Source organism: Trichechus manatus, unplaced genomic scaffold (assembly GCF_000243295.1).
Source record: "Trichechus manatus latirostris isolate Lorelei unplaced genomic scaffold, TriManLat1.0 scaffold00007, whole genome shotgun sequence".
In the NCBI taxonomy this organism is placed as follows: domain Eukaryota; kingdom Metazoa; phylum Chordata; class Mammalia; order Sirenia; family Trichechidae; genus Trichechus; species Trichechus manatus.
In genome coordinates, this window is record NW_004443943.1 from 18,955,760 (window position 1) to 18,981,568 (window position 25,809).

General features: G+C 36.8%; 1 protein-coding gene across 2 annotated transcripts in view; it reads left to right on the top strand.

The window, feature by feature from the left end:
• The window catches only part of BTAF1 (B-TFIID TATA-box binding protein associated factor 1), a 107,441-nt gene extending 94,313 nt beyond the window's left edge, over positions 1-13,128 (top strand). Inside the window, exons 33-38 of one of the 2 annotated variants that reach the window (XM_004369927.2) lie at positions 1,662-1,787; positions 3,244-3,396; positions 5,364-5,575; positions 7,225-7,384; positions 7,891-8,061; positions 9,334-13,128. In XM_004369927.2, coding sequence (XP_004369984.2) covers positions 1,662-1,787; positions 3,244-3,396; positions 5,364-5,575; positions 7,225-7,384; positions 7,891-8,061; positions 9,334-9,477 — 966 coding nt within the window. In that variant the 3' untranslated portion in view covers positions 9,478-13,128. The remainder of the gene's footprint in view (positions 1-1,661; positions 1,788-3,243; positions 3,397-5,363; positions 5,576-7,224; positions 7,385-7,890; positions 8,062-9,333) is intronic. The other variant, XM_023739980.1, reaches the window with a different exon arrangement.
• The last annotated feature ends 12,681 nt before the right edge of the window (positions 13,129-25,809 follow it).

The window sequence follows — 25,809 nt, forward strand, 5'->3', positions numbered from 1 at the left end:
AATCCTATGTCATAGTTGCTTTCCTTTTATGTCTAGTTAATTGAAAAATTTGCAAGGTTAAATTGATGAAATAAACCTGTGTTTTTAAGGGCCAAATATGTGCCTATTAATGTCACATCACCCTCACAATAATATTATAAATATTGTTAATCTCTAGTTTTGCAAATAAGGAAAATTGAAGCTCAGAAAAGTAACTTACCAACAGTCATACAGCTAATATAAGGGCTGTGTTTCAAACGTAGGTCAGTGAGACCTCATCCTTCTGAAGTATTATTATATTAACTATAAATGTTCAAAATAAAATTTGGCTTCTGCACAGTTCTGATTTTATACATAGAGATCATTATCAAAGGAATTCATTATGTGTTTTTGTGTTGTACTTTTCTAAGCACGTGAATGGAAACTGTCCCTTGTTTTAGTAAGACATAGCCTACTAGTCAGAATTTTCTGTTTGAATGTTTGGTTTATCTCTAGGTTTGTATGTCATCAGTCTGTTTTATGGGCAAGGCACTAGACTAGATGCTTGCTGAGAGTTCAGTGACCTATATTGTGTGTCTCATTTCTCTGGGCCTCTATTCTTTCATTTGTAAAAATTGGATTAATACTTATTGAAAGGAATGTTTTAGAGGTAATGAGATTAATACTTTTTTAAGTAAATACAATAAAGAAAAGGTGCTGTATGAAAAAATTCTGATGATATAGTGGTGATGGTGTTATAACACAGGCATAAAACACATTTAAGTAGATTGGACGAAGGGAGCTGGGGAGGGCAGTGAATTTTTGGCATTTTGCTTAGCATTCAGAGCTTTTTATTTTCTGATTTCCATTCTTTAGCTCTCTAGATTTTCTTCTCTTTCATGTTATTTTAGCATGTAAAAGGCAGGAGCCAAGACCCCAAAGTAGTGCTTCAAATTTGATATGAGTTGCCCCTTAGGCTGGCAGTGCTATTCTTTTAAAATAGGGTCTCTTGGCAAGTTCTTATAGGGTCTTGACTGTATAATTTCAGTTAAAAAAGATCATCTCATTTACTTGTAAGGGTTTAGGTTCTGTTTTATTGATAATATATTTTTTTCTTCCTGAGCAGAGTGGAAAATTGGATCTAGGATTATTTGATACCTTAGCAGCCAAACTTAATGCATTATACTTGTTTTCCAAATGTAATTTAAAGGAACTTACCAAGATGCAGTGGATAATCAGTAATACCAGTAGTGAAGTACATGTATCATAATTTATTTCCTTTAATGGGGACCAATTTAAATTACTCTTCTTATTGGCCGTTGCTAGTTAGTGATTTGAACAATTGAAAATAAATATACTCTAAATAATAGATTGTCTTATAAAATAAACAGTATCAACCATGAGTAATGTGCTCCCTTAAACAATTAACTGTATGAGACCAAACGGTCAACATTTACCCAAAAGCAAAGATGAGAGAAAAGGAGGGGAAGGGAAGCTAGATCAATGGAAACAGACAGAATGGAAATAATGAGAATGCTGACAGAATGTGAAAATTGTAACCAGTGTCATGGACCAGTATGCATAAAAATTATTAAATGGGAACTTAATTTGCTGTGTAAACTTTCACCTAAAACACAATAAAATATTATTTAAAAAAAGAAGGAAATAAATATACTTACTGCTTTAATGGGACAATTTCACAGGTTCAGCTCTATGAAGATTTTGCTAAGTCCCGCGCCAAGTGTGATGTTGATGAAACAGTTTCTTCAGCTGCACTTTCTGAAGAAACTGAAAAACCAAAGCTTAAGGCTACAGGCCATGTATTCCAGGTATAGTTTATAGTCCACTTTTTAAATACTGTTGAAGAATGTTCTTCAGTGGCCAGTTTTTACCTGGAACACTGAAATACAGGTTTATTTAAAATTTTTTTCAGTTTGTGTATGTTGTTCTTAGTTGCCGTCAAGTAGATTCTGACTCATGGTGACCCATCCTTAAAAATTGTTATGAGTACAGAAAGTAAACAACGTGGCAAGTTGTTTAGAATGGCTCCTTGTTGATCTTGTATATTAAAATTAAATGTACACAACATATGTTAGTATAGTATACAAAAACGAGCTTTGGAATAATATTTTGCTTTCCATTCAAAAAATACTGGAGAACTTACCACATAGCAGTAATTTTTCTAAGCTGTGGGGCTAATTAAAGCAGTGAACAAAACAGATTCCTTCCCTTGTGGAAGGAATAATAAGATACATATTATGTAAGAGAAAATAAAACAGAGAAAGGGGGTTATGTGGTATAGGGGTAGGAGGTAGGTTGTAGTTTTAAGTAGAGGCATCATGGAAGGCCTCACTGAGAAGGTGACATTTGGGCAAAGATCTAAAAGGAGGACCGAGGTATGCAGATATTGGAGGAAGAGATTCCAGGCAGAGGATACAAACAATACAGAAGTCCTAAGACAGGATCATACCTTATGTGTTTGAAGGAACAGCAAATGAAAAAGAGGTAGAAAGTGTCAACTCACTTTTTCTTTCTCTCTTGAAATAGTCCACAATAGTAAACTTCCAAAACCTCCTTACTACCAATAACATTAAATACTGTGGCATTTTTAAAGATAAAAGGGAAAATGTAAAGACCTATATCTCTCCCACAATTTTTGCTGTAGTGGTCAGCAGCAATCTTTTGAGCATTATCAGTGGAGCTTAGTAATACAAAACTTTGTGCCAAGGAAGAGGCCCAAATCATGAGCCAAGTAAAACGCAAAAGAGAAAGAGTATGGCTAAAATAGAGAAGAGAAAGAAGAGACCCTAGAGGGATCTGTTTCTCAAATACAACTGCTTGAAACAATCACCTAGCCCCCTCCCTAGCAGTACTGAAATAGAATATTGTGTAGAGGAGAGAGATTGCAGATTTGTAAGGTCCTCAGGAATATGACACTTTCTGCCATGAGAAGAAGCTCACTGTCTGGTGGGGGAAACAGACATAAACAGTACAATTTATATAAACAATAAATGCCGTCATAGAGATGTAAACAATACAATTTATATAAATAATAAATGCCATCATAGAAATATATACAAACTGCTCAAGAAGCACAGAGGGACATTGGTGAAGGCATCACAGATGAGACATTTAAATTGGTTCTTAAAGAATGAATACGAGTTTGCCAAATGAGAAGAGTTAAAAAGGTATTCCAGACAGACAAAATAGCATAGGAAAAGCTAGAGATAAGAGTATTTGTGGTATATGAAGTGGACTTGTATATACTTTTCCCCCCCGTTAAAGGCATTACAGTACTTACGTAAACTGTGCAACCATCCAGCATTAGTCTTAACACCTCAACATCCAGAGTTCAAGAGCACTACTGAAAAACTGGCAGCTCAGAATTCGTCTCTTCATGATATTCAACATGCCCCTAAACTCTCCGCTTTGAAACAAGTAAGTGTATCTTTTAAGTGTTAGATGTGTGTTGCACATTCTTGATGTGTAACACTAGGTAAATTTGCTTTTTCCAAAAGGTTACCAGTGTGTTTTAAATTGGTTTGTTAAATTTTTGGTATAGCTTTTTAAAATGGAATAAAAAAAAAAAAAAATTCTAAGATTTCAGAAGGCTAAATTAAGCTAATTTCATGAACCATGATGTTAGTGGTAATAATCATTTAGTTCTAACTAGTTTTAAAAATTAGTATCTTACTGGACTTTAGTAATTGTTTTAGCTTTCAGTAGTTAATCTGGCCTAAATTTCATTGGGAATAACTCATGAATGAAGATTTTCGACTTCACACAGTTTAGTATAGAAAATGTTACATAATGGTACATCTGACATATATGATATCCAGTTATGCATCCCTAATAATCACTGAACACAAACTTTCACCAAAAAATTGAAGAATGACTATTACCTTTAGATTATATATGGAATGAGTTTCTTATTTGACCATGCTTTCTTTGCTATAGGCATATATATAAAATGTTCATGGTTTTCTTAACATAGCTAATACATTAAATAAAGCTGTAATGTATACTTAGTTAAGGAATCAGTTAATTACATCTATTTTCCAATAAAAATTAAATTTAATCCACATTTTAATTATACCATAGACTTTATGTTTAGAGTTTATCTTTTTGCAAATTACTTTTTCCAGCAGTTACTACTGAAACTGTACTCTCATTTTAGGGTGCTCATTGTTACTCTGAAGTATCTGGTGGTGTTTAGGAACTCTGCAGTTTAAAGAGGTCCAGTTGTTTCTGGCTGTCCTCGCAGAGGGCTTTTCTAGTAGTAGCCTTCTTTCTGTTTTCTCCGTTCTTTCAGCCATTCAGAGTGAAGGCTTTGCCTTGAGAGATAAAATTCATTGTCTATTTTCTGAAGTAGGGGAGAAGTTTTACTTAGTTTCTAAAAATTTGCCCTTAAAAATAATAGAAACATGTTTATCAGCAGGTAATAGTGAAACGAGGAGTGTCTAATATTGCCAGAGTAAGAATTCAGAAATTTCAGGAGGCTTGAATGATGAACTGAAATTTTAGGTCAAATTTAATGGAAATAAGTAAGGTCAGTTTTAAAGAAACCCATAAAAAACCCGTTGTTGTCGAGTTGATTCCGACTCATACTGACCCCATAGGACAGAGTAGAACTGCCCCATAGGGTTTTCAAGGCTGAAATTTTTATGGAAGCCTGCTATGTTGACTTTTGCGCACAATACCCTGAGCGTTGTAGATTGAATTTGGAGTTTGTCCGAATGGCCTTTTGGTATCTTTCCCATCTGAGATTTCAGTTTTCTAAGTAACTTCATTAGCAGAAGGCAGAAAGATCTTACATTTTGAGCAGAATTCAGTATCTAAGATCCTAGAGATGAAAGTACTATTTGGTACACTAGTTTCCCAAACTGATCTAAATAAACATTTTCTTGGATTTTATTCACTCATTTATTAATTTATGCCTGCTACATGCCAGACACTGAACCACTTATGTAGCAAGAAATACAAAAGATCTGTAGCAGTGTGGTTCCTGGCATTAAAGATCTTAGTCTACAGTAATAAGCTCTCTTGTCAACAAGGAAGTAAGGAGATCTAGCTAGATGCTTTGGTTCTCTTCGTTCTTTTTTGTAATTTTGATCTTTGCCAAATTTAGCTGCTCCAACCCTTCATGAACTATTTTGCCTGGGCCATCTTCATTGTCATCACGTTCAATAAACATTTATTGAGCACCTGTACTTCTACAGAGCCTCAAGGTATTGAGGAAAGGGGAGAAAGCCTTGTTAGATAGCCTCCTGAAGAGGTGACCGGGAAATTTTAAGGGCCACTAAGCATTGCAGCCAAAAATACTGTTCTCACACAGAGAAATATTTGTCACAGTGAGATTGTCTACTTTTACTGAATGTGTGTAACAATCATTTTTTTCCTTCAAGTTGCTGTTGGACTGTGGTTTGGGAAATGGCAGCACTTCAGAGAGTGGTACAGAGTCCGTTGTGGCCCAGCACAGGATACTGATCTTCTGTCAGCTTAAAAGCATGCTTGATATAGTAGAACATGATCTCCTCAAACCTCACTTGCCCTCTGTCACTTATTTGAGATTAGATGGCAGCATACCTCCTGGTCAGCGGCATTCCATTGTTTCACGGTAAGTGGCTTCTAAAATTCTATTCTAAATCAAGCTATAGTAAATGATTATTACTTACAGAGAAATTTGCCTCAAAATATTTTCTATTTCTAAATAAGATATTTGCAAATGTTTTCTTTTTATGTAATTCAACCTAACATAATCCATCTTTAAATATAGAATGATAGAAATACAATTATTTAGTAAGTAAAAAAGTGTAACCATATTAGGAAAGCAATCCAAAGGGCATGAAAGAAGCTTAAGTCATCAATAAACAATAGAGGTAACTACTTTTCCCCTCACCGTTTTTGGGAATTGGAGACAGTAAGCAAATGGCTTGGCTAAAATCTCTCTTCTGATTCCTGTTCAGGGACCAAGTTGGAAACTGACCCAGCTAGGAAGCAGAATCAATTGTGCAGTGTTTAACTGTGGTCTGCACCCTGTTATTTTAGAAAATTCAGGAACTGAGTTTTTGAAAAATGCAGATTCTTAGGTTCCGTGCTAGATCTGCGGACTTCAAGAGTGAGCATTTTTAACAAGCATCAATAGGAGATTGTTACACACTATACAGTTGAAGACACACAAAGGGACTTTGGCGGCAGACAGACCCAAGCTTGATTTCTGACTCTACTTTTTAAGCAGTGTTTTCTTAGTCCGGTTTATCATCCACACACCCTCAGTCTCTCTAAAATTGGGATAATGATAATACCCCTATAGAGCTGTTGTACCAGTTAAATAAGATAAAATAAGATAATGCACTCAGAGTAAGAATGTAATAAATAATAGCTGCTATTATTAATGTTTATTATTATTAATGTTTATGGAGCCCTCGTGGTGCAGTGGTTAAGAGATACAGCTGCTAACCAAACGGTCAGCAGTTAAATCTACCAACTGCTCCTTAGAAACCCTATGGGGCAGTTCTACTCTGTCATGTAGGGTCGCTGTGAGTCGGAATCAACTTGATGGCAACGGGTACAAGTATTACTAATGTTTATAATGTTAGTTTTCCTTCCTGCTGGAAGCTGCTGGATATCCCTTATCAACACTTTATGACTAGTACAATAGAAGCAACCCTCAGTACCTTCATCACCTTCATCTTCTACCTTTTCTGAATGATCTAGTCTTCTCCCTACCCTCACCTTTTGTCTCCATACTTTAAAGGTTCATAGTTGGGTTTTGTCTTAATTATAATTTTATATTTTTGCAATTTAGTCTTTGTCTCATATCCTAAAATACACCCCAGTTGACTTCATTATTTCTGTTTATGAAATTTCTGACAAGTTTTAGAACAATTCTTTCCACTAATGAAGATGTTAAAAAACCAATACCAAACCCATTGCCACCGAGTTGATTCCGACTCATAGCCACCCTATAGGACAGAGTAGAACTGCCCTACAGGGTTTCCAAGGAGTGGCTGGTGGATTCGAACTGCTGACCTTTTGGTTAGCAGCCTGAGCTCTTAACCACTGCTCCACCATGGCCCCAGTGAAGATGTTAGGTATATTAAAAGAGGATATTTTCATCTGAAGTGGTCATAGAAGTGCCTGTTCATGGATTTTTAAAGCAGTGTTTTCATTTCTGCTCTTTAATTTTTATTAAACAGCCCAGTTTATGTTATAGGAGCCTTAGAAAGATATGTATTGATTTTATTTTTTAATATCTGTACTCAGGTTTAACAATGATCCATCCATAGACGTCCTCTTACTTACAACTCACGTTGGTGGCCTGGGGCTTAACTTAACAGGCGCTGACACAGTGGTATTTGTGGAGCACGACTGGAATCCCATGCGAGATCTACAAGCCATGGACCGAGCCCATCGCATTGGACAGGTAAGATTCAGTCTCACAGGTGTCAGCCTACACGCTGGGAAAGATGCTGCTAAAAAAAAAGTCAGGAAGCCTTAGTTCAAGCACCTGATCTGATATTAACAAGTGTTATCGCCTTGAGCAAGGCGCCACTTCCTCATGAGTTCAAAATGAAGTGCTTGGGTTAAGAAAACCTGGAACAGGGTCCATCTCTAATATTCTCTGCAAACATTCTGAGCTTATGGGGCCAAACCAAAAAAACCAAACACCTGTTGCTGTCATAGTAACCCTACAGGAAGGACAGAGTAGAACTGGCCTATAGGGTTTCTAAGGAGTGGCTAGTGGATTCAAACTGCCAACCTTTTTGTTAGCTCTTGACCACTGTGCCACCAGGCCTCCCGATAAATAAAACCTAACCCTAATTAGGTAGTAGTATGTACTTAGTATAAGAGTTTGCATGCCCTCTGACTTAGCTTCAGAACGTATCAATTTATTTGTGCTACAGTTGCTTAACTATTTTTCTCATTCAGAAACGCGTGGTTAACGTGTACCGATTGATAACCAGAGGAACACTGGAAGAGAAAATAATGGGTTTGCAGAAATTCAAGATGAACATAGCGAATACTGTTATTAGCCAAGAGAATTCTAGTTTGCAGAGTATGGGGACGGATCAACTTCTTGATCTGTTTACTCTTGATAAGGTAAAGAATTTGTACAATATTGTATTAATGAGTTCACAGATATCCTCATACTGCTTAGTGAAACTATTAAAGGGAGCAGCAAAAAGCATTCACTTTAGTACCTTCTAGATATTCCTTTGAGGGAATTTTTGGTACTCAGGTAAAAATCTCCAGGATACTAAGGGATGTTTAAGTGTGTTCAGGTTCTTAAGGTTTCTTTGTCCTTTCCTGCTAAAGGACTGCTGATAGAACTGGGCTGGGGTTTCTGGCCCTGCCTCCTATTAACTGGTGACCTTAGGCAAAATAACTTCTCTGAGCATCTAAGCCCTCGGGAGGATAACAATGCCTATTTTACTACATGATTATCAGGATAAAATGAAATAATATATTGTAAGCACTTAAGCAAGGGTACCTAATATAGATTGTCAGTAAATAGTTGTTTTTGTTGTCATTAGGTGCTGTCAAGTCAGCCCCTGGCTCATGACTGGTGTCATCTGTAGGGTTTTCACTGGCTGATTTTCAAAAGTAGATCGCCAGGCCTTTCTTCCCTGTAGCTAGCCATTATTGTTATTGCAGATGTCTTCTAACAAACAAAGTTAGAAGACAGAACTAATACATTAGATAATAAGCCATAATCAGAAGGATGCACCAGCTGGAAATATTGATCAACCTAAAATGTAAAACTTACAGGGTTGGATTTCAAGTCCTGCATAGGTTTAGAAAATCAACTCCACATTCAGTGTAAATTATGGTGAGAAATTGCCTTATACTGTGAAATTATAATCAGCTGTAATAACAATGTTAACATCCAAATCTGAGAGAAAGTGGTTCAGTTGTACTCTGTACGTGCTAAACCACATCTGGAACATCGTGTCTGGGTGCCACACCTTAAACACTGACAAATTAGTTAGCCCCCAAAAGATGGCCAGAGTTCTTCAGTCATGTTATATGAGGTAAGGTTGAAAGAACCAGGAATGTATAACCTAGAGGGGAAAACGCTGCATGAGAAAGAGAATGGCAAAGCAAATGTGACAAAATTAATGAGTTCTTTGTAATGTTCTTATGTTCTTCTATAATTTTGAAATTCTTTCCAAATAAAAAGCTAAAAACGATAAATTATTAGAGCTGTGGGAAACAGAATGGGCTATCCTATAAGACCATGAACTTCCCATCATTTGAGTATTCAGCTCTACTGAATAAGTGCAATGTTAAAGACAAGTATGATATTTTAAAAGAAAATATAATTTTTGAAGTTAATAATCTTTCATTTTCTCTTTTTTAATTTTCCTTAAGGATGGTAAAGCAGAAAAAGCTGATACCTCTACTTCTGCAAAAGCAAGTATGAAATCAATTCTTGAAAACCTGAGTGATCTTTGGGATCAAGAGCAGTATGATTCAGAGTACAGCCTGGAAAATTTTATGCATTCTCTCAAGTAACTATCAAATATTGTAAATGCATTGCTGCTAGTTCAGTTACATTTCTGCTGATATTCAGCAAATTTCAAAGTTTATGGTGAACTTTTAGCTCAACGTGTAAATAGATCTGAAGAATATTCAGCGTACGCTGGCACTTGTTTCACTGGGGGGAACAAGTTATTCTCAAATATTTGCACTGTATTAAATTTAAATGTTAATGTGAAATGGTTTAAATTTTACATGCTGAATAGCTGCAGACCAGAGGAACCAAACCAGGTTTACATGTGCTACCAGGAGGTGTTCTTACTTAGAACAAGCCTCCTGTCTTTACATAGTGACTTTGTACAGGATAATATCCATGAGTACTTTAGTGTTCATGTACATTTTTTATTTTAAATGGAACCTGTTTTTATAATGATTAAAAAGAGGGCTTTTTTTGTATAAAAGCCTTAATGAGCCATAATTTTAAGAAATTATTGGTCAGTCTTGGAACATGACAGAATGTTAGACAATGAATTGAACCAAGCGCTTGGTGGAAACCTTTATATATTTAATGCAAATGCACAGTGTTTTTCAAATCTTTAACATCATTTTGCCAACTTTTAAAATATAATATCAACTATTCTAAATACAGGTCATGGTCTGTTTAAGGCTACCATAACATCCTATTAAGAGGGTGTTTTTTTAATTTATCTAAAGGCTAGATTATAGCCAAATTCAAAGAACATATGTACTCAATAGGTTTCAATCTTATATATATATATAATATATTTTTTGTAACTATGAACATCTACAGTTTTCCAGAAGTAGATTTTACACTGTTTAGAATTCTAAAACCTATGTTGAAAAGACTGTTTATTGCAGTAATGCATGACAGAAACATAAAAGGGAGAAATAATTCCCTTATACACAAACATACATAAATACACATATGCACAGATGTATCTATCCTGCATCCCAAAAGGTGCCTAGTATTGGCACTAAAATCATGTAGTTATACTGGGCAGCAATAATAATTGGGCATGAAGCTGATTAACTAGTGTTAGAAAAGTGAGCTCAGTGGTGAGGGTGAGTATGTGTACGTATATATTTTATAAATTTCACACTCATAAATTAATACATTGCCTGTCTACACACATATATGGGATATATTTGTGTGTGTGTGTATCTATGTGTCATGTGTGTATATATATGTATATACATATACACACACACAGATTAATAAACATCCCCAAGGTTTATGGCTGGCCATACACATAGGCATCAGTTTAAAAACCATCAGACCTCAGCTGTAAAATAACAGATGTTTTGTTTAGAATCATTAAACTTATACTGTTCTGCAGCATTTAGATGACATGGACGTTTGTCATATTTCAGTACTTTGACAACCATACTGTAACATTAAACCTAGCATTCCATAAGCATAAGAGAATAAAATATAAGATTGAAACTGTAAAATATATGCAACTGTGTGTTATTTGTAGGAAATGCTCACTAGAAAAAGCAAACGATTAGAATTAGTTCCAATATAAAGGTTCTAAAGTTTATTGCTTTTTTCTTACTAATTAACTGGCTATTTCTTCATTGTTTAGGATTTATATTCTAACTGTAGAAGACCAAATAGAAACTCTTGACTTTGTGTAGAGTATCCATTGTACACAGCATTAGACACCTGAGCCAGTGCACTTTAGTTGAATGTTTTTTATTAACCATTTATGTACTATTTTCACAAGCCAGCTATTTAACATAGCTCATAGTAATTGACATTTCCTAATCATTAATGTACGGTAGTTTGTTTTCCCTTGATCTTCAATATAAGATAGACTTTAGATTGGGGGGGCAGTGCTTGTCAGATGTGTAATTATAGTTTTCTAATGACCAAAGAGACACTGGTCTTATCTTCTGTGGCTGCCAAAACTTTGTAGTTTTTTTCTAGGAAAATTCTCTACATTTGAAATGGTAGGTTGCCGACATCTCCCTTTCTTGTTGGTATTCTATGTAGACTAGTTGGCAGGAGTACAGTATTTACTGTATGTATGTGAAGTAGCTATAAGAATATGTAAGGAACAATATGTCATTAAAGAGAGGAGTGGGCTGAGAATTCACAATATAAAAAGGGCTAAAGTGTTTGGTTTTTTTTCCTGATTTGTAAGGTTTGATAAAGAGCTGAAGTAGAGCTGAAGTCAGATATTTAGGCAGTTTAAATTTTAAAAGAATTTCATCTCAAAATGTATGCATGTGTTTAGTAAAATATTTCTAGAAGGACAAGAAAACAGTAATAGTGGTTGCCTTGGACAGGAAAATGGGCGCTAGGGATGAGAGGAAGACTTAGTATAACTATAATTAAAAAATAACCTTGTGAAATGTGAAAAATTAAATTCCATTCCAACTTTCTAAATACAGAAAAACACATAAACAGGTAAGAAGTATACTTCATTAAGTGACCCATTTAAGGTCATAGTAGTACAGTTTAAGAATAATGGATACATGGGGAAATTGAACTGAGTGATGAATGATATTAAAGATATGCTGTTAATTTTATGGATATGATATGGTAAGTCATGTTTTTAAAGACATTTGACTGTGGAGAATAAAACAGATATAATAGAATGTTGATAAATATTTTAAGCTGGTTAATAGTCCATAGTGATTCATTATTTTTTTTCAAGTTTTTATTATAGAAAATTTCAAATAATTTAAAAATAATTGCAGAATTATAGATTAACAGATTATCATAGCCTAGTGTTGCTTTCCTATAGGAAATTAAGTTTTTAGCACTAAAGAAATATTAAAATTAGGGTTTCTGGGTATAATTTTTCACCCACACACGTAGTCTCCATGAGTCAGAGTCAACAGCAACAAGTTTAGGATGTGTGTGTGTGTATATCTCCACATATACTTCTAAAAAAAAATGTTCTAGTCTTTCAGCAAGAGCTTTTATATCTGGTAATACAGTTGAAAGTCTTTGATGCTAGGACTGATTGAACTGGTGTAGCCTTACTGTACCTTCTGAATGGCTTATATGAGCTTATTCAAAAGTGAATTCTCCAGTGCAGCTGTTGAGAATGTGACCACTTAGAGGCAAAAGTGGGGGAACTACAAGAGCATGATAGAAGTCATAGAAAAGTAACAAGGATTCCATCATACATTTGTCTGTTCCAAATATTTAATCCCAATGCAATCTTCTACCTTCTGGTTAAAGATGGACCATCTGAATTTCCCAGAAGACATGCTGGCATTTGTGGACTCTGAAGTTAAATTGATTGTAGGAACATCTGTTATCAAGTGCCAGAGTACTCAATGTGGATCAATAAAACAAAAACTTGAGTTATGGCAATTATTAGAAAATGTCTGCTATTCACACTGCAGTGTCAGACACTATCTCTAAGGAGGTAAAAATGGCCTCCTGCCACGAGAAAGAGTCCCTAAGCGTCTCAGATAAATTCACTTAGACCAGTGAAGTTCTGTTGAAGAATATAGGAGTTGATCCTAATGTGTATGTAGGGGCAAGAGACATGGCTTCAGGCCTACAGGAGAAAATGGACTACAACTTAGTCCTATTTGTAAAGCCTCAGAGAGCTCATGTACAACAAAAAGACAATCCAGTTTAAAAATGGGCAGAGGACACTTCACCAAACAGGACATTTAAGCAGCCAACAAATGCATGAAAAGATCTTCACAATCATTAGCCATTAGATGCAAATCAAAACTACAATGAGATACCCACTCACCTCTGCAAAAGTGGCACTGATTTAAAAAAAAAGAAAACAAATGCTGGTGAGGATGTGGGGAGATTGGAACCCTTATCCACTGCTGGTGCAATTGTAAAATAGTACAACCACTATGCAAAATAGTATGGCGCTTCTCTAAAAAGCTAGAAATAGAAATACCTTGTGATCCAGCAATCCCACCCCTAGGCGTATACCCCTGACATCTAATAAAAGAGACATGAACAGACATATGCAGACCTATGTTCACTGCAGCAGTACCCACAATAGCAAAAAAAAAAAAAAAAAAAAGGAAACATCCTAAGTGCCCATCAGCGGATGAATGGATAAACAAAACGTGGTACATACGTGCAATGGAATACTATGCAACCATAAAGAAGAATAATGAGTCCTCGAAACACAATGTGGATGAATCTGGAGGACATTATGCTGAGTGAAATAAGTCGATCACAAAAGAACAAATACTGTATGATTGCACTTTTATAAGAAGACAAGAGTAGGTGTCTTAGGCTGGGTTCTTTAGAGAAGCAAAACCACTAAAGTGTATAAATATATATATAGGGAGAGAGAGATTATATCAGGGAAACAGCTCACGTGATTGTAGAGGCTAGAACGTCCCAAGTCCATGGATCAGGGTAGAGGCCTCTCCCAAGTCACACAGCTGTATAAGCTGGCAAGCCCAAGATTGGCAGGTTGGAGAGCAGGGCTCCCGCTCACAGGCTGTGGAGATCGACGAATCCCAGGTTTGGCAGATAAGCTGGCAGCTCAAGTCCCAAGAATGGGAGATGAGACAACAGGAAGCAGCCGCAGGATCCAGAGAGAGCAAAAAGCCAGAACGCCTGCTTATATACAGATGCGGGCCACACCCCCAAGGAGACTCCCTTTCATCTGATTGGCTACTCACGGTATATTCAATCATGGGAGTGATTACATTAAAACACGAAGAATCATGGCCCAGCCAAGTTGACACACAATCTTAACCATCGCACTAGGTATATATAGCAAGACCAGCGCTCATCGATGGTTACCAAAATTGGGGGTAGGGTGGTGGGAGGGGGGGAGCACTCTCAAGATAGTAGACACTTGTTATTTTGGGGGATGGGAAAGGTAGCATTGAATGTGGGTGAAGTGCACACAGCTTGACCAAAGTGATGTCACTAAGAAGTGCACAAGAGAAAAGGACATTTTTGGTAAAAGATATGACAAATATAATTTTGCAGTAACACCAACAGCCAAAAACTGTGTATGGGTATGAATATGTGGGTACATATGTGTGCACAGATAGATGTATCTATAGGCATATATACGTACAGGTGTGTGTGTGCGCATGCATATACATATATATAAAAAAACTACATAGGGGACACGGTTATGGATACTTCTTAGACATAACTAAACACCTCGCAAGATTGGTTTTCTGGGTTTGAATGCTTAGGACCATAGTCTTGTGAGAACAAAAATCCTCAGTTAATTGGCATAATACAGTTCATAAAGTATATGTTTTATATCCCAGTGTGGTGAGTAGTGTCTGGGGTTTTAAAGGCTTGAGAGCAGCGATCTATATCTGTTGTTCTCTACTCATCCAGAACAAAAGAGAAAGAAGGAAACCAAAGACTCAGAAAAGAAAGTAGTCTACAAGACTAATAGTCTGCTCAAACCATGGCCTCATCTAGCCTAAGACCAAAGAACTAGATGGTGCCTGGCTACCACTACTGACCATTCTGATCAGGGCCACAATAGATGGTTCCTGATAGAATGGGAGAAGGATGTGTAACAGAACTGAAGTTCTTAAAAAGTCCAGAATTATTGGACCAGTTCAGACTAGAGGACTCCTCAAGATTATCACCCTCAGGTACTCTTTAAACCTCAAACCGAAATTATCCCTTGAGTCACCTTTTAGCTAAATAACAGACTGGCTCATTAAAAAAAAAAAAAATCACTCGTGAGTAATGAGCTCTTTTAAAAAATCATCTGTTTGAAACCAAATGGTCAAAAATTACTGTAAAGCGAAGATGAGAAGGTAAGGGGGCAGGGATACTAGAGTACTAAAAATGGTACAACCAGATTAGAATGAATCACATTGTGAAAAATGTTAACCAATAAATCACTGAATAATTTGTGTAGAAATTGTTAATGGGAACCTAATTTGTGATGTAAGCTTTCACCTTAAACACAGTAAAATATTACTAAGAAAAAATTAAAAAAAAAAAAAAAGAGCTTATGTATTCTAAAGGGACTAGAAAAACTGCCTGCCGACCCAGAAAGTCATTTATGAGAAATTAGAATTCCAGACCTGCATCCCAGGTTATGTCTGAGTTTATATCAAGTGTATACTATAGAAATGTCTACTATAGGAACCACAAGTCAAAAAAATAACAGAATCAACGCTGAGATTACAGCAGAAGGAAATACAAAACTGCCCTGTAGGGACAGTTTCAGACAGGGTCTTGTAGGATTACCAGAGAGGGAAAAATCCTCAGTAAAAATTAAGCTCATAAAACAAAACAGAACAAAGCAACATATAACCTATAAGAGGAAATGAGCCACCAAGAATTGTAAGCAGATACAAAGAGGAGAGTAAGTTCTTTAACAACTGCAAATAGAATAATTTGAAAGATCATAAAATAAGTTATGTTTAAAATAATTAGATATAAAAATAGGAAAAGAAAGACTATAAAGGATTAGGCAAATTTGTAAAATAGTTCTTGGAATTAAAAACGATGGTTATCAATTCAGATTAGACAGAAAATTTGTAAACTCTAAGATGGATCTTACAAAATCACTCACAATGGGATACAGAGAGAAATTGACAGAAAATATGAAAGAGCAGGCAAGAGTCATGGAAGATACAGAATCTAATATATATTTAATACATTCAGAAGGAAAGGGAACTCATGGGAGAAAAGACAAAAAGTTACCTTTGACTATGTCTATTTTTGCACACTTCTGTATCCAATCCATCAATGAGTTCTACCTCTCTAGCTCCAAAACATTCCAAATCTGTCCACCTTTCTCCATCTCCACTGCTACCATTATACCTTCTACCACATCATGACTTTCCTTAACTACTGGCTTCTAACTGGCTTTCCTGCTTGCCAGATTCTCCAGTGGTTTCCTATCACACTCAGATCAAATCTAAACTCCTTACCATGGTTTACAAATCTTACAAGTTCTGGTCTCTGTTTATCTCTCTGACTTTTATCTCATGTCGTATTCTATCATACTTACCCCAGTCAAATCAGTCTGTCCTTGCTATACCTCAACATAAAGCCAAATTTGTTTTCACTTTGGTTTTGATTGTTGTATAGCTGAGTGAATGGTGTCATGGGGATAGATATGGAATATTGAACAAGGAACAAATTTGGAGGATTGGAATGCAGGAAATCAAGAATTCTCTTTTGGTTATGTTAAATTTGAGATGTCTATTTAAACATCAGAGATGTTGAGCTATTACAAATCCAACAGAGGTCTAATCTCTAAAATCTACAGGAAAATCCAACACCTCTACAACAAAAAGACAAATAATCCAATTAAAAAATGGGCAAAGGACATGAACAGACACTTCACCAAAGACATTCAAGCAGCTAACAGACACATGAGGAAATGCTGGCAATCACTAGCCATTAGAGAAATGCAAATCAAAACCACAATGAGATGCCATCTCACTCTGGCATTACTGGCACGAATCAAAAAAACAGAAAATAACAAATGTTGGAGAGGCTGAGGGGAGATCGGAACTCTTGTACGCTGCTGGTGGGAATGCGAAATGATAAAACCATTTTGGAAAACAATATAGTGCCTCCTTAGAAAGCTAGAGATAGACATACTGTACGATCCAGCAATCCCACTCCTAGGAATATATCCTAGAGAAATAAGAGTTGTCACACGCGTAGACATATGCACACCCATGTTCATTGCAGCATTGTTCAGAATAGCAAAAAGATGGAAACAACCTAGATGCCTATCAGCAGATGAATGGATAAACTATGGTATATACACACAGTGGAGTACTACCCAATGATAAAGAACAATGATGAATCTGTGAAGCATCTCATAACATGGATGAATCTGGAGGGCATTATGTTGAGTGAAATAAGTCAATCACAAAAGGACAAATATTGTATGACACCACTACTGTAAAAACTCATGGAAAGGTTTACACACAAAAAGAATCTTTGATGGTTACGAGGGAGGAGAGGGGTGGGGATAGAAAAACACTAAATAGTAGATAAGTGGTAACTTTGATGAAGGGTTAAGACAGTACACAATAATGGGGAAGCCAGCACAACTTGTCCAAGGAAAGGTCATGAGCTCCACAGACACATCCAAACTCCCTGAGGGACTGAATTGCTGGCGTGTGGGCTGTGGGGACCACGGTCTCAGGGAACATCTAGCTCAATTGGCATAACATAGTTTATAAAGAAAATGTTCTACATTCTACTTAGGTGAGTAGCGTCTTGGGTCTTAAAAGCCTGTGAGCGGCCATCTAAAATACTCCACTGGTCTCACCCCTTCGGGAGCAAGGGAGAATGAAGAAAACAAGATACAAGGGAAAGATTAGTCCAGAGGACTAATGGACCACAACTACCATGGCCTCCACCAGACTGAGTCCAGTACAACTAGATGGTGCCCAGCTAACACCACTGACTGCCCTAACAGGGATCACAATCAAGGGTCCTGAACAGAGCTGGAGAAAATTGTAGAACAAAATTCTAACTCACAAAAAAAGACCAGACTTAACTGGCGTAACAGAGACTGGAGAAACCTTCAGAGAGTATGGCCCCTGGACACCCTTTTAGCTCAGTAATGAAGTCACTCCCGAGGTTCACCTTTCAGCCAAAGATTAGACAGGCCAAAAAAAAAAAATTGAGACTAAAGGGGCACACCAGCCCAGGGGCAAGGAATAGAAGGCAGGAGGGGACAGGAAAGCTGTTAATAGGGAACCCAAGGTCGAGAAGGGAGAGTGTTGATGTGGCGTTGTTAACCAATGTCATAAAACAGTATGTGTACTGTTTAACAAGAAGCTAGCTTGTTCTGTAAACTGTCATCTGAAGTACAATAAAAAAAAAAAAAGATGTTGAGTAGGCAGGTGATATGAATCTGAAGCTTCAGAGAAAGGTCAAGACTGAAATTATAAATTTGGAAGACTTTGAAGCCATGGGACTTAATGAAATCTCCTGGGGTGTATTACTATTATGGAATACAGTGAGGGGAAAAAAGTAAGAATAAAACATATAGTTTGAGTCCATTTAGATAAAAATTACAAGTAGACAAAAAGAAAACATTGTTAGGGATATACAGACACCATCATAAAAGCAAGGGAATGATGAATACATTTCAGAAGTGCGATGATTTAGCAAGAAGCAGGAGAGAGGTGAACTGAGATGAGCACACCAAGAGGTTTCAGATCGTGGCAGTGTTCTCTGAAGCTGGCAGGGGTGGATACATGGGTGTTACTTATTTTTTAATTATTCTTTATGTGTATGTTATATACTTTTATGCATATTTCACATTTAGAAAATTAAAAAGTAAGTGACAGTCATACACATTTACTGAGCAATTCCTACTAAACACAATGCAAGAAGCTTAAGATCCTGTGAGGGAGCAGGACATCAAAGCCAACAGCTGGTATACCAAAAAAAAACCAAAGCCGTTGCTGTTCAGCCAATTCCGACTCATAGTGACCCTATAGGACAGAGTAGAACTGCCCCATAAGGTTTCCAGGGAGTGCCTGGTGGATTCGAACTGCAGACCTTTTGGTTAGCAGCTGTAGCTCTTAACCACTATGCCACCAGGGTTTCCACAGCTGGTATACTTACATTAATTTCAGAAAAAGTAGCTTTCAAGACAAAAAGTATTACTAATGATAGAGTATCTCATGATAAGAGATTCAGTTAGCCAGAAAGATACAACAGCTCTAAATTGATGTACACTTAAAAATACATAAAGCAAAAATGGACAAAATTTTAAGAAGATAAAGTCCACTAATCATAGTGGGAGATTTTAACACACCTCTCAGTAAAACAAGCAAACCAGAAGAAAAATGTAGTAGGCTGTAGAAGATAGTAATAACACAATGAACAAATATGACCTAATTGACATATATATAACCTTCTACCCAACTACAGAATACATTCTTTGGATGTTCACATGAAACATTTACCAAAATTGGCTATATATTGAGCCATAATGGAAGTCCTAGCAAATTTCCAGAAATTAAAATCATACATAGTGTCCACTTTCAGCACTTCAACAATATACTGGAAGTTCTAGCCAGTGCAGTAAGCGGGGGGTGGGGGTGGGAAAGGCATACAGATTAGAACGTAAGAAATAGAAGTCTCCACTTACAGACCACATGATTGTGTATGTAGAAAATCCCAAAGAATCTACACAAAAACTATTAGAAATAATAAGTGAGCTTAGCACAGTCATGGGATACAAGGTAAAAAATAAAAAATATGTTTCTGTATAGTAGCAGTGAACAACTAACTGGAAGTCAGGATGGCTGAAGTTAAGACTGATCATAATGCCAGCTGTTGAGAATGTGGCGCAACTGGACCTCCTACTTTGCTGGTCAGTGCATACAATGGAACACGCACTTTTAAAAAGAGTTTGACAGTTACTCAAAAAATTAAACTTACTTCCTCAGAAAAGGGGAGTCTACAAAAAATAAACACTTCAATAATAAAATGTTGAAACTTTTTTGAGATCAATAGTAGTACATGTTTTGCTGTGTATATTCTCAACAACAAAATAAATTCAAAAAATATTAAAAGCAGCTGTAATGTTGTTATAGCTACAAAATGCAAAGAAATAATGATAAACTGGGCAGATTTACAAACAATGGTGAATTTTACATTTCAATTACTTTTTGCCTCCATGATGGAAAAGCTTTTGTATTTCACAGTAAGTTCTAGTTCCATCTTTTCATACACTGAAGTGGTAATAAATCGTTTCCAAAAGCAAAAAAAAAAAAAAGAATAGTACAAACTGCTGAACCTCATTAGAAATCAGAGAAGTGGAAAGTAAAACCACAGTAAGATATCGCTGCATACACATCAGAATGGCTAAATAGTTTACGTTTGGAGAGGGGATGGAACATAAGCTATACTTTGATTTTAAAAGAGCAGTTAAACAATGTCAGGTTTCTGCTTGGAAATGAAAATCTTTTAAGACAATAGGAACAGTCAAAGCAGACTAAAACACTAATGAAATACACATGCACCCATGAGAAAAGTGATGAGATTGTAGATAATAGACACTTGTTAGTTTTGGTAATGGGTAAGGCAATACCGAGTAAGAGTGAAGTCAGCACAACTAGACCAAGGTAAAAGACAACACTAAGAAGTACAAAAGAATAAGGGATGATTTTGGTAAAAGCCACAACATACACAATTTTGCAACAATAGTAATAACCAAAAAATGTGTTTCTGGAGGCAAATGTATGTACCACTCCCAGAAGTCATATATCAGCCCAAAGAAAGTGCCTCATAAAATAAATATCACTCGTGAGTACTGTGCTCCTCTAAACAATCATCTAAATGAAACCTAATGGTGAACATTTATCCTAGACCAAAGACGAGAAGGTAAGGGGGTGGGGGGGACAAGGAGGCTACATTAATGGAAATAGATGAGAATACTGACACATTGTGAAAAGTGTAATCAATGTCACTAAATAGTATGTATAGAAATTGTTAAACGAGCACCTAATTTGCTATGTAAATTTTCTCCAAAATCACAATAAAATATTTTTTAAAAAAGTAATGAGAATATGGAACAATAGCAAGCTTCATATGCATACCCTGTGACTTTCCAATTCTACTACTAGGCATATGCCCAAGGAAAATGCATGCAAATTTGCACCAAAAAAACATGCAAAAGAATGTTCATAGCAGCATTATTCATAATAGCCAAAAACTTGGGGGGAAACCCATCAACATTAAAATAGATAAATTGTGGTATAATCACGAAAGGAATGGAAACAGCTCTAGCTACATGCTACAACATAGATGAATCTCCCAAACAATGCTGAATGAAAGATGCCAAACCGAAGAGTACATACAGTATGATTCCATTTATAAAACGGGAAAATCTATCCTATAGCGTTTAGGAATACATGGCTAGTAGGAAAGTTAGAAAACAAATCAAGAAAGTGATTATCGTAGAAATCAAGCTAATGTTACCTTTGAGGGCTGAGTGGCGGGGAGGAAGAAAGGAGCACAAGGGGAGGCTTCTCGGACAGCAGTTTTCTATTTTTTGCCTTGTGTGATGATTATATAGGTGTTAGCTTTGTGGTAAATCACTGAGCTAAGGTTGCTATGAGTCGGAATCAACTCGACGGCAACGGGTATACTTTTGTTTTATACTCTTTTCAGAACTAAGGAAAAATCAGGACCTGCCCCAGAGGTACTGATTTATGAAGTTCTGCAGTGCACCGACAAAGCTCTTCCAAATGATTCTAACGCAGGTGGTCTTTTGGAACAAAATTTGAAAAACAATGCCCTGGATGATACCCAATTTATCTTCCAACTGACATTTAAAATGCAGAAAATATTCTCTTTTTAAAGAAATGTTTATTGAACGATTACATGCTATGCACTTTTTGTGGGGAGAAGAACAGGACCCAGTTCCTACCTTTAACTATTTACAGTTTGCAAGACAATGTAGTGAGATAAGTGAGAGACTTCTGTTGGGGTTATTAGAGACAAGTCTTGACCTCTCAGATATCCCTTTCCTGCTCCACCTTCAACCCTTCATTTTCTGTTTTGCCTAAACTGGAAAGGAGGCTAACGAAGGGCAGGGCAGAACTGGAGTCATTGCAGATGACAAATATGTCTGATCTGAGGAACACCAGGCCTCAGCAGATGAGCACTGCCAAGACCCTGATTTCCAACTTACTTTCAGTTTTGGTTTCTCTCAAGGTGAATGGCAATTCCCAGCCACAAGCTGGCTGTAAAAAACCCATCTCCTAGCCTGCCTTTTTTCAGAATCTTCTTCAGTTAAATATAGGCACACATCCCAGAGGGTAATCAGATGTGGACTTGCCTCCCTACATGTCCACCCAACAAAAGTCTTCTTTAAAGCTTGCGCATATGGGTGCATGCACATGTATGTGCGCGCACACATTGACTTTTTAAAATGATAATAGTGTCGAGTAAAAATCAGTCTTGACTTCTACATTTGGGAAGGTGGGGTAGACATGTCTTGCTAAGAAAGACTAAAAACCCTGTACATTATGTATAAAAGAAACAAAGGAGACTCTGAAAAGTAGAAGGCAGAATTACTAGGGACCTCGGGACCCAAGGAACAGGGTTTTCTTTTGCCTCATATATCTGAAAAAAAAACAGACTTGGAGCTGAAGAAGCCAGCAACCAGAAACATCCACAGGCACTGACAAAACAACAACAAAAGCCTGTTCTCTCCAGCCAAAGGATCAGGAAAGGGGCAGCTGAGTAAGACATAAATAAAACTTTTAGATAACCACTCTACCCCAGGCAAACACCACAGAAAAAAACTGTGGCCCCATCTCCACCCATGTCAGCAAGACCAAGCGGGGAGCTGGGATTTTCACCCTCACCAGGCTGGATGAAGCTCCCCAAGTCCCGTGCTAGGGAAGTGTCAGAGAAGGCCAAGTAAGAGAGCCAGACCTTTAAACTTAATCCTTGCTGGGTGGTAATTAGCTCTACCTCCACCCTACAAGTGTCCACAGATTAAAAATAGATGGAGAAATACTGTGTTAACAAAAGAAAATTGGAGCTATATTAATTTCAGACTAAGCAAACTTCAGGTCAAGGAAAATATCAGGGATAAAGAGGGGTATTACAAAATGATAAAAGGGTCAATTCTCCAAGGAGACCTAGCAATTCTTAATGTGTATATATGCCTAACAGAGCATCAAAATACCTAGGGAAAAACTGACAGAACTGCAAGAAGTAGACAAATCCACTGTTATAGTTGGAGACTTCCCCATACATCTGTCAGTAATTGACAGATCCAGCAGGCAGAAAATCAGTAAGGATATAGTTGAACAGTACCCAACAGCAGAATACACCTTCTTTTCACGCCCACATGGAACATTCACCAATATAGATCATTTTGAGCCATTAAACACACTGCAACAAATTTAAAGAATAGAAGTTATACAAACTATGTTCATAGACCACAATGGAATTAAACTAAAAATGAGTAACAGAAAGATAGCTGGAAAATTGGCAAATATTTGGAGATAAATAACATACTTCTAAATGACACATAGGAGCCCTGGTGATGAAGTGGTTAAGCACTTAGCTGCTAACCAGAATGTTGGTGATTCAAACCACCAGCCACTCCACAGGAGAAGGATGTGGCACTCTGCTTCTGCAAAGATTTGCAGCCTTAGAAACCCTGTGGGGCAGCTGTACTGTGTCCTATAGGGTCATTATAAGTCGGAATCGACTCGATGGCAACAGGTCAAAGAAGAAATCTGAAGAGAGATTAAAAAATACTTTGAACTAAAAATTAAAATAAAACTTAACATTTGTGAGGTGCAGCAAAAGCAGTGCTCCGAGGGAAATGTATAGCATTAAATGCATATATTAGGAAATAAAAAAAGATCTAAAACCAGTAATCTAAGTTTCCACTTTTTCTGTGCCAGTGGTATTTCAGTAGGTTCGCCCATGGTAGACAGGTTTCAGCAGAGCTTTCAGGCTAAGACTAAGAAGAAAGGCCCAGTGATCTACTTCTGAAAATTAGCCAATGAAAACCTTATAGACCACCACAAAATACTGTCTGATAAAGACTAGTCCAAAGGATTAATGGACCACAACTACCACAGCCTCCACCAGACTGAGTCCAGCACAACTAGATGGTGCCTGGCTACCACCACCAACTGATCTGACAGGGATCACAATAGAGGGTCCCAGATAGAGCTGGAGAAAAATGTAGAACAAAATTCTAACTCACACAAAAAAGATCAGACTTAACTGGTCTCTGACAGAGACTGGAGAAACCCCGAGAGTATGGCCCCCAGACATCCTTTTAACTTAGTACTGAAGTCACTCCTGAGGTTCACCTTTCAGCCAAAGATTAGATAGGCCCACTAAACGAAACGAGACTAAATGGGCACACCAGCTCAGGGGCAAGGATGAGAAGGCAAGAAAGGACAGGAAAGCTAGTAATGGGGAACCCCAGGTCATGAAGGGGAGAGTGTTGACATGTTGTGGGGTTGGGCAACCAATGTCACAAAACAATATGTGTACTGATTGTTTAATGAGAAACCAATCTGCTCTGTAAACCTTCACCTAAAGTACAATATATATATATATATGTGTATGTGTGTGTGTGTATATATATATATATAGTCTAATACAGTGCTAGAAGATGATTGCCCTAGTTTGGAAGTCACAACCACAATAGCCACAACAGGGGACTCAAACATATAGTGATCATGAACATGGCGCAGGACTGGGCAACGTTTTGTTCTATTATCATGAGTTGAAATTGACTCGATGGCAACTAACAACAACAAGCTTCCACCTTAGGAAACTAGAGAAAGACGAGCAAGATAAATCTAAGGCAAGCAGAAGAAAAGAAATAACAAAAATTAGAGAAGCAAGCAAACTGAAAACAGGAAATCAATAGAGAAAATCAACAAAAAACCTAGTTCTTTGAAAAGATCAATGAAATTGATAAACCTCTAGCCAGGCTAACCAAGAAAAACAGAGAAGATGCTAATTATCAGAAGACATATCAGAAATGAAAGTCATTACTACTGATCCCATAGACATTAAAAGGATAAAAAAGAACCATAGCTAACACCAGACTCAATAGAGAAAGACTGAGAGCCCCTGTCATTAAGATCAGGAACAAAACAAGGATGGCCACTCTCACTATTGCTATTGCACATTGTTTTGGAAGTCCTAACCAGAGCAATTAGGCTAGAAAAGTAAATAAAAGGTATCCAAATCAGGAAGGAGGAAGTAAAACTCCCTTTTTGCAGATGACATGATTCTATACATAGAATACCCCCAAAGAATCCACATGAAAGCTATTAAAACTAATTAGTGCAGCAAAATGGCAAGGTCAACACATAAAAGTTGGGTTTCTATATATCAGCAGTGAGCAACATGATAAGGAGATTAAGGAAATTTTGCCATTTACAATAGCATCTAAAAGAATAAAGTACTAGGCATAAATTTAAACAGGAAGGTGAAAGACTTGTACACAGAAAATCATAAAATATTACTAAAAGAAAGAAAACCTAAATAAATTAAAAGATATTCCATGTTCATGATTTGGAAGGCTTAATGTTAATATAGTTAAGATGTCAATACTACCCAAAGCAAATCTATGGATTCAATGTAATCCCCATAAAAATTCCAACCGCCTTCTTTGCAGAAATGGAAAAGCCAATCCTCAAATTTATGTAGAACAGCAAGGGACCCCAAATAGCTAAAGCAATCTTGAAGAAAAAGTAGGAGGACTCCCACTTCCTGATTTCAAAACATGCTACAAAGCTATAGTTATTAAAAGAGCCTGGTACTGGTATGATAATGGACATACGTTGTTGTGTACTGTCAAGTTGATTCCAACTTACAGCAACCCTATAGGACAGAGTAGAACATAGGTTTTCCTAGACTGTAATCTT